At 44.3% G+C, this 9,163-nt stretch overlaps 1 protein-coding gene across 1 annotated transcript; it reads right to left on the bottom strand.

Annotated features, from left to right (window-relative positions):
• Window positions 1-313: 313 nt before the first annotated feature.
• Window positions 314-8,217, bottom strand: LOC144157992 (complement receptor type 2-like). Its single transcript, XM_077688691.1, has 3 exons — window positions 7,890-8,217; window positions 6,631-6,819; window positions 314-1,571 (listed from the first exon to the last, which is right to left on the bottom strand). Exons 1-3 carry the CDS (start codon window positions 8,005-8,007, stop codon window positions 1,375-1,377), a joined length of 504 nt encoding a protein of 167 aa, XP_077544817.1. The 5' UTR covers window positions 8,008-8,217; the 3' UTR covers window positions 314-1,374.
• Window positions 8,218-9,163: the final 946 nt, after the last annotated feature.

Genomic DNA, 9,163 nt, shown 5'->3' with positions numbered 1-9,163 from the left:
ATCAAAACATGTTACATGACGGCAGGACGCAGGAAATGAACCATGGAAGATGCGAGTGATGTATTTACACTATATACACGGTGTCGGCCATAAGGGAGCCCGCACAGCTGGGTGTTCTTCTTCTTCAGAGGTTGGGCCGATGGCTCTCGTCTTCTTCCCGTGACAATATTATCATGAGCTTATTATTATCGCCAGAGCTCCGCCTTGCCCGAGTTTCGCTCAAGCTCGGGCCTTCTGGAATAGCACACCTGGTTATGTTAGATGCACGATGTGATGTAGGCAATGTGCGTGCACGTGTTGGAAGTTGCCGACATTGTGATTAAGTTTGGGCTCCGTGGTCTGAATTGTCAGGGATTCAAGATAAAGCCGTGAGGTCGGCGAGACAGGAAATATCTATCAAAGACTGAAGCAGCACATGTACGACGTGCAAAAGAAAAACATATCATGTAACACTCTGGCAGAACACGCAGAAGCAACTCGTCACGAAATAGACTGGGCCAATGCGAAAGTAATGGAAAAAGAGAATAATTGGACCTCATGGCATTACCTTCAATCTCGGACAATCCAGACCACGGGACATACACTTATTCGCAATGACGGCAACTTCCAACACGTGCACGCACGTTGCCTACGTCACATCTTGAATCCAACACAGCCAGATAACATTCGCGCCCTGAGCTCATTCTGAACAAGGCTCCCGTACGGGAGCCGAAACGTCTTTTTTCGTTTTATAAACACTCCTGGTCGGTGTCAGTTTTTAAGTTGTATCAGGTATTTGGTCTGAAAAAATCGGACAATCTGCGCAAGGTGTCAGATAACCCGGTAGCGCTCTACTTCCCTCAACGGGATTCCTAGTTGAAGCTTCGGAAGCTCTCATACAGGTCGAGACAACTCCGCCGATGACGCTGCTATAACATTTACACCAACATTGCTCTACACGAGCATCGTGCTCCTTCGTGCTCTCCTGAATTGCCTATTGTTGTATCGTTCTCCCATTCTCTAGATGACCCCCAAAAACAGCCTTTGTGACTCCTGAACGGCTCCTATTGGATACCCTGATCATGGTCGTATTAGAGTGTCCTCGCCACAACTTAAACTCTGCATACCGTGCTAAGTGAACCCCCACAGTGCAGTGAAGACTTTATATGAACCATCTTCCCCTATCACTTTTTCCCATGCCCCCAACAAGGCCTATTGGCCTTCTCCTATAGTAAAGTCATCCGTTGTATTCCAATATTAAGTAGACCAGTAAATCACATTCTCGAATTGCACAAATTGCAGCCACGTAGCGGAAACCATCCGTGTTTCTGATTTGATGTAACTGGGCACAACTCGTCGTGAGTCCTAAATGAAGGGGAACGAAGACGTGACAAATCACAAGCATTTTCTATGTCTGGGCTTCCAAGTCCTTCCGCGGCACTCGGCCGTGGGCATGCCGACGAGCCGCCGGTCTCCGTCACAGCTGAAGTTCACTTTGGAGCCGCCGTCATACCACTTCTGGTCTGGGAGGACCACCATGCCCGGAGGAATGCGCGGGCGCGGGCAGGCACCTTCCGGTGGCACAAAGTTTTCTGCGGAGAAAGTGTTCGGGTATACAACCAGCGAATTACCAATTTCGGTCGACAAAAATATGCGCGACGAGCCACTGGTTCATGGCCGGGCGCCAAGGGCACCCACTCTCGTACTAATATTGGCGCTGGACGCCGAAGATACGAGTTGGAGTGAACTAATGCGAGTAAAAGGATGCACTCTAGTGTGCGAGTCAATTGGTTGAAAACAGCCCTGTAATAACTTGACACGCCGACGAGAGTGACAGAAGGTTCATCCTCATTGATTGACGTCTTCCTTACCAATATTGATGCAAGTAAAATTAAATCAGGTGTGCTGATCTAGTGACCATTTTCCTATATTTCTATGCACCAAAGGTCAGTTAAGCAAACGGAAGTCACGGCGTACATATTTTGTTCAACACATGACGCAACGCAGCCTTTCCGGATTTTATGATAAAATTGCCAAATCATCGTGGGATCAAGTTCTTTTAAGCGTAGATGCAAACCTTGCCTACGGCAAGTTTATCAAAATTCTAAAAGCACTTTATCAGGAGAGTTTTCCGCTAGTAGATGTTAAGCAGAGTAACAAAATTCGAAAACCGTGGGTAAGTGCGGAGCTTGCCGCGAGAATTCGAGAAAAAAATAACTTGTTCCAGAAGTTCATCAAAACAAAAGATAGGAAAATACTACTACAATAAAAAGCCTATCGTAATCGTCTAGATAAAGATGTAAAGAAAGCGCGACGTGAATATTCAGATAATGTTTTTAGTGATACAGCAGGACGGACGGATGTAGTTTGGCGCAAGCTAAACACGATGTTGAACGACAAAATAGCGCCTGAAAAAGTATCTACAATAAAGATAAACAATATAGAGCTAACGGGAAAAGCCCTTGCGGATGCTTTCAATGAATACTTCACTAAAGTTGGCTTCACCACCACTACTAACGACCTAGCAAACTTTCCACGAAACAGTAACTCGATGTTCCTGACTCCAGTAAGTGAAACAGAGATCATAAATATAATTTTAAATTTAAGGAACAGTAGCGCCAAAGATATCGATGGTATTCAAATAAAACCAATCAAGCATGTTGCGCCCCTGCTTGCTCCTTGTTTAGTGCATATATTTAATTTGTGTTTGGAGCAGGCTGTATTTCCTACAAAAATGCAGGTCGCTCGAGTAAGCATTCTGCATAAAAAAGGTGACAAGAATGACATGGGAAATCACCGTCCCATATCGATCCTCCCCGTCTTTTCAAAAGCCTTGGAAAAAGCTATTTTACAGAAAATGTCCGTCTTTGAAGGAAAACATAAGTTGCTGTCTGACTCCCAGTTCGGTTTTCGCAAGGGGTTCAGTACTGAACTTGCGCTCTTAACACAGAAAGAACATATCTTAAGCCAACTGGAAGATGAAAAGTTAGTCTTGGGCCTATATATTGATTTCTCGAAGGCTTTCGACACTATCAACCATGAGCTGCTGATTAGGAAGCTAGAACATTATGGGATTCGGGGAAAAGCCGGCGCTCTTATGGAATACTACCTAAAACATCGTACTCAAATTGTAGCCCTAGATGACTATCTCTCCGATCCACTTCAGGTTTACATGGCGTGCCACAAGGTAGCATCCTAGGCCCTTTTCTCTTTAATATGTACGTGAACGATGTTTACAGTAATGCCCCGTCGGCTCTATTTATAAATTATGCAGATGATACAAGTATTTTCTTTTCCGGGCAATCAAGCGATGAGGTAATAGCTGCAGCAAATGTAGCACTAATTAAACTTGACGAATGGACCCAGAAAAATAGCTTAGGAATAAACGTTCAGAAAACGAAAGCAGTCATATTTCATACTAAAAACAAAAACATAGTTGCACAAACTCAAATTTTACTGCGGTCGACTCCTGTTGAATTTGTACCTAGCTTTGAGATTCTCGGCGTTATTTTTCAAGAAACCATGTCGTGGGATGCCCACATCGACTTCATTTCAAAAAAAGCTATCTCAATTATTAGGCATAGTCTCTCGCAACCGCCGTGCATTCCCTCGCCATATTCTGATGTTGATTTACGATAGCCGTTTCTCTTCTAGACTCAACTACTGTCACTTGGTATGGGCGTCAACAACTAAATATAATGTAGACAGACTACTCATTCTACAAAAAACGTTTTTACGAACTGTTGAAAATGTACCGATACATCATCATACAAGCGACTTATTCACAAAATACAATATTGTCCCAGCCACGAAATGTTACGACTATCGACTTTGCAAGGTATTTAAACAAGAAAGTAAACGCGGTGATGGTTTCATTCAGAAAATAGCTAAACTGGGAAAAAATGTAGAAACATATAAGATGCGTCATTTTGAACCATGGAAAATCACGACTACTAGAACTACATGCGGTCTACAAATGTTAAAAAACAGACTTCCTCGGCTATTAAACAGTTTGGATGCTAGAAACGTCAAGCTTCAGAACATCAGTTTTAAGGCATTGCGAGAGAATTTCAAAATGTAGTACATGCCTTTTGTTGCCTGTCTCAATTTGTTATTCGCTAATTCGTCACCTTTGGCTATAGTGGTGTTAGTTTGTACATTGTGTTAATTTGTTTGATATGTGTCAATATGCTAATTTGTGTGCGCGCGCTACCAGGCGCAGATATGTAATAAAAGAAATGTCGTAGTTATCATTTGGGGTTAGGCAGCGTGCCTAACACTAATGATAGGGATCTTTCGTGGTTTTTTTTTCTTCTATTTCGAAAAAAAGGCTGTTTTATTGCTCTGTTTGTCTATCATGCCTTTTTTTATGTATCATGCCCATGTATGCCAATTTTATATATCATGTCATCGCGAATTTTATGTGTCATGCCAATGAGGGGGCCTGCGGCCTTGTCAAGCTGACTTCTTTCAGCTTTTTCCGCAGGTCTCCTACATCATGCAACTGATGTGAAATAAAGTCCTATTCTATTCTATTATATAACTTAAGTTCTCGAAATGTGGGTACAGCGGAATTTAAAAACTTACGAAAATTCAGAGAATTGTCCACTAATGCCTAGCATTCTTATGCCGCTTGTGAAGTGTGTACGTTCTTTACAGCGAACGTTTTTCGTTTTTCAAAAGTTTGTTCGACCAATTATCTCCATTTACGCTATAATAACTATTACAGGAGGAATTTCCGGGAATGTGCATATTCGTGGAAATGCAGAGCTTTACACGGTTTGCCACTTCTCTTTTTCTTTTTTTTTATTTTTGTTCGCAAATTTCTCTTCTACCATTTATATCTATTTTCGCTATTATCATGATTAAAGCAGTAACTTCCGCCAAATCCCCATATTTGTGGAAATGCAGGGCTTTACACAGCTAGCCACTTTTCTACATTTTTATATTTCTCCTGTTTCTTAGTTTTTCAAATTTCGGTTCGACCAACTTTCTTTATGTACGCTATTATAACGAATATAGAAGGAATATCCGCCCAATCTGCATATTTGTGGAAATGCGGTTCTTTACAGGGTTCGCCACTTCTCGTTACTTTTTTTTTTATTATTTCTTGGTTTTCAAAATTCTGTCCGACCAATTAGCTCCATTTACCGTATTGTAGTGGTTAAAGGTGTTAGTTCCGGTAAATCTGATTTTTTGTGGAAATGCAGCGCGTTACACGATCCTGGATGGGAAGGAGGGGGGGGGGTATTCGGCAAAAAATGCTACGCATTAAAACTACGCTTGACATCATGCTCCCTTAATTTTTTTTACGTTTGCTGGATCAACATTGTTTTCATAGCTTAACTCCATTCTGATAGACCCGTCAGTGCCGAACAGGCTTGAGCATCTTACTTATTTCCGATGTCCAATGAGAGCGCAGCGTGCACGCAAATGGACGAATGCCAGAGTATTGTATACGGGATGCATACGAGTGCCACATACCCGGTGGCCTTTCGTGCAAACACATCGCTTAGCTTCCACTTCGATCCGATTTGTTTATTTACGCTTTAAAGAGTACTGTACTTCAAAAAAGAAAAGTTTCAAAGAACTCAACAAAGTTTACGAACGCCAATGAGTTCCCTATCATTGTCAACAAGCGCTTCAATTGAGCTACTGATATCCAGGCATACATAATTTTTCTTTGATTTATCTGAAATCAGCTATATGCCGCGACGTGTTTTTTTATTTGTACCAATTAACCAATAAAGCATCTGTTGTGCCATTGGGTCTTCACTAAACCTTCGGAGAGTTGGCACTCAATCGTTCACAGCCTGCTTGCAGTATTATGATAAATGAAAACAAAATATCAAACATCCGCAAAAGATGCGGCGCTGTCGTCTCTGTTTCGCCTTCGTGTTCTATAACTACTGTGTATTCACGCCGATCATAAGCCGGAGATAACGATTGCCTTCGTTTTTATTACTTTTTAAGTTGCACAGTTTTGCTTAACCACTTCCAGAAGAACATTAAATATCAGCAGAGTGCGCGACCGCAGCATGCAGGGAGATAGCGGTGCAGCAGCGCCGTGAAATGGGGGTCAGTGGACTTCAGGGGGTCGGCGAAAAACTTTCAGGGGTCCGTGCAGCCCCACCCGAAAGTCTTCCCCCCCTCTTCTCTCCTTCTTGCCAAACCTTGCTTAGTGTGCAGAAAGGTGTCTTCCCTGCATCGCTTGCACGTTTAAGTTATCCGCGTAGCACATGTTTTAAGGTTGGCTTCTTGCATAACATCCCAGCTATAAAAGAAAGCCAGACACACAAAAGGCAGCACATAGATTTGGTGACTGTGCGGTAATAGTAACTGCTTGATAATATGACACGCATCAGCAAAAAAGTCGGACGCTATAGGCGGGCATTAAATAAGCGTATTAGTTACATCACCTGAAAATGCAAATTGTTTGACAGTTTAACCCGAATCCACCTCGTTTATCGCGGGTACACCCGTCACTTTTGCCAGCAAAAAGTTACCCCTGGCATACTGATGGTTGAGAACCACGGCTGTAGCGAGGAGAACATAATTATGAGACCATGCACTGTGACACCTTGAAAATATAGCCGGTATTTACGTGTTGTAGGCGAAAGATACAGCATAGCAATCGTAAGCCAGGCTTACCAATCTCTTCGCAAGTTGGTACCAGGTCGGACCAGCGGCCGTTTCCGAGGCAGACGACCTCTTGCCGTCCGACCAGACGGTGGCCCAGGAGGCAGCTGAAGTTAAAAGAGCAGCCCGCAAGGAACCGGCCCGAAGGGCTCGTGACCACCCGGCCATTGACAAACTCCTTAAGTCTCTCGCATTCAACCTCTGAAAATAAAATCACCAACGCTGCTGTTACTTCTCAAGTGCACAACAATTAGTAAAGGCACACAATAAATACGGTGTATTGCTGGTATAGCTTGTTCTCGATTTTTATAAAAGTGAAAAACAGTGGTAATGGATGCTGCGCAAAGGCCCTGACAGCGGCCATCCGCGCGTTCTTTCTCTCCTTTGTGCGGCGTCGTTTACGAGTGTTGTTCACTTTTCAACTTTATTTTTAGGTTAAGCATATCTGGCACTAAATGTCCGCGAGCGGCTGAACAGCTGAAAGTGAACAGAGCGGCTGAAAGTGAAGGGTGAACAGCTAAGTTTGTTCATATGCACCCGCGAGATTTGGTCAACTGGCTGAGCCCGTGAACTGGCCTTTGTGTCAAGGAGAGCCACTCGGCTAAACAATGCAAGGTGTACCTTCCCAAACATTGTGTAGTAAGGCATACATTCCTTCAAAATATATTGTGAAGCTTGTAAAATACGTACAAAGCTTGCGTGAATGTGGTAGACAACACAGGACAAGCATATTTTGATGCAAGCGTTGTTGTTCTCTTTGGGGCCGACGTCTTTCGGCTATCGGTGCCATGTGGGTAGCATTTTGTTTTTCTAGGCAGCGTGAATTTCAGCATTTCTTCATTTTTTACTCCAGGCCGCTGTGTACACATTGGCGGCCGGTGAGCTACCCACACCACACATGAATTTTGTTGTTAGATGGCTTGAAGTGTCACACGCTCCCTTAACGTCAAGAAAGATGGGGCGGTTCACCTGCCACGCCCCATCTTTGCTTGTGGCTAACATAGGCAATCAGATTGTATGTAGTACAGTAAACATCGCCTGCGGTATCCCGCCATAATACTAGACGAGCGCAGCCAGCTCTCAGCTCAGTGTTAAAGCCTCACGAAAATCACTTTTTTATAACATTGCATTAACAACCCATCAAACATACGACACGAAAAGAGTGCCCCCCCCCCCCCCCCCGAACATTTTTATAAGCCATCTGAAGTGATTCTGAAACCCCGTGGCTCTGTTTTCCCAAGCGTTTACATACATGTAACATTGATCATCACCTGCGACCTTGATCTTGATCGAGTGCCGCTTGCCGTCAGGCGCTTGACAGCTGTACTCCCCCGAGTGCTCGAGTGTCGCTGTACCGATCGCCATGCTATACCCGAAGAGAGGCCCCATGTTTTGCCTGACCGACACGAAAATTGCAGGCACGCGCGTGCCGTTGTGGAGCCACACGACGTATCCTCGGGAGTGCGGGTAGAGGCAAGTCAGTCGAATTTCGGCACCCGGACGCACGACCAAGTTCCCGTCGTCGTCGGTGTATATCCATTCGTCCTCTTCGAGAACACCGTCAAGGTGTATGGATGGCACAATTACACTGCCTCTGTCCGCTGTAAAAGAGAGTGTTCGTTCCCTTCACGTACTGATAGTAAAATGCAATACCAACACTGATTGTAAAGTCCCATTAGTGCTTACACATTTAAGAGACAACAGATCAAAACAGTCACAACTGAAGCCTGTTGCTGGAATGTGGGGTTCTAGCAGCTTCGAGTACACTTAAAATTCGTACACTCACTATCTATAAGTAAACTGAACATCCTATAACTATGCTAAACGAGCAAGCAGGTTTCTTGAAGAAAAACTCCAAACAAGCAAGAAAGTGAGAAAGTGGGCGTAGTGTACTTAAGCCACAGAACCCCGTTCATATTGTTAGCCGCCTGCATAATATGCATGGCAATATAGATTGGTGCGTGCGCACATCTACGGCTTTTTGGCTACAACCCACAAGTGTGCCAACTGAACTGGTATGGTGATATGAAGACTACACTTAATCTGACAAAGCACTTCTTATCAAGCCTCATTTTGCCTGACCTATCAGAAGCTGTTCCGGTGTAGCTAGCGGCTGGCAAACGGGCGGTCTGTAAGACCAGCGTCCGCCTTCTAGGCAACGCAGCTCCTCGGCTCCCACCAACCGGTGACTGCCGGCCGGAGAGCAGCGAAACCGCACCACAGAGTCCACGGGCAGCAGATCGGTCGGCAGGTTTGGAGCCCGGAATCGACCGTGCTTTGTGGAAAGGACCACGTGCTCGTCCGTCGCCAGAAGATTCAGACCTGGACATCCCATGCTATCGTCTGCGTAGTAGGGGGGATGTCGTATCACTCTATACGTCGGTTGGGAAAAGGTTCATTGCTTCTTGCATACAAGCAATTAAAAAGCTGTTGTAAGACATATAAATAAAAAACATGCAGTTCCATAGATTGCCTCTTGTCTCCAGTCCAAGCCATTTGTTGGCGGCAGTTCTGAACTAAAAGAAATGTCAAGGACATTTTTGCT

This window comes from Haemaphysalis longicornis, unplaced genomic scaffold (genome assembly GCF_048455015.1).
Source record: "Haemaphysalis longicornis isolate Haplotype H1 unplaced genomic scaffold, Haemaphysalis longicornis Haplotype H1 scaffold_10, whole genome shotgun sequence".
Lineage (NCBI taxonomy): Eukaryota > Metazoa > Arthropoda > Arachnida > Ixodida > Ixodidae > Haemaphysalis > Haemaphysalis longicornis.
This window is presented reverse-complemented; position numbering and strand designations above follow the sequence as displayed.

Bases quoted from the DNA above. Each gene is read 5' to 3' on its own strand.
- LOC144157992 (XM_077688691.1), bottom strand. From the start codon at position 8,007: ATGGGGCCTCTCTTCGGGTATAGCATGGCGATCGGTACAGCGACACTC. The intron at 6,820-7,889 runs GTGATGATCAAT...TTTTATTTTCAG, and splicing joins GATCAAGATCAAGGTCGCAG to AGGTTGAATGCGAGAGACTT. The intron at 1,572-6,630 runs GTAAGCCTGGCT...CTTTCTCCGCAG, and splicing joins ACCAACTTGCGAAGAGATTG to AAAACTTTGTGCCACCGGAA.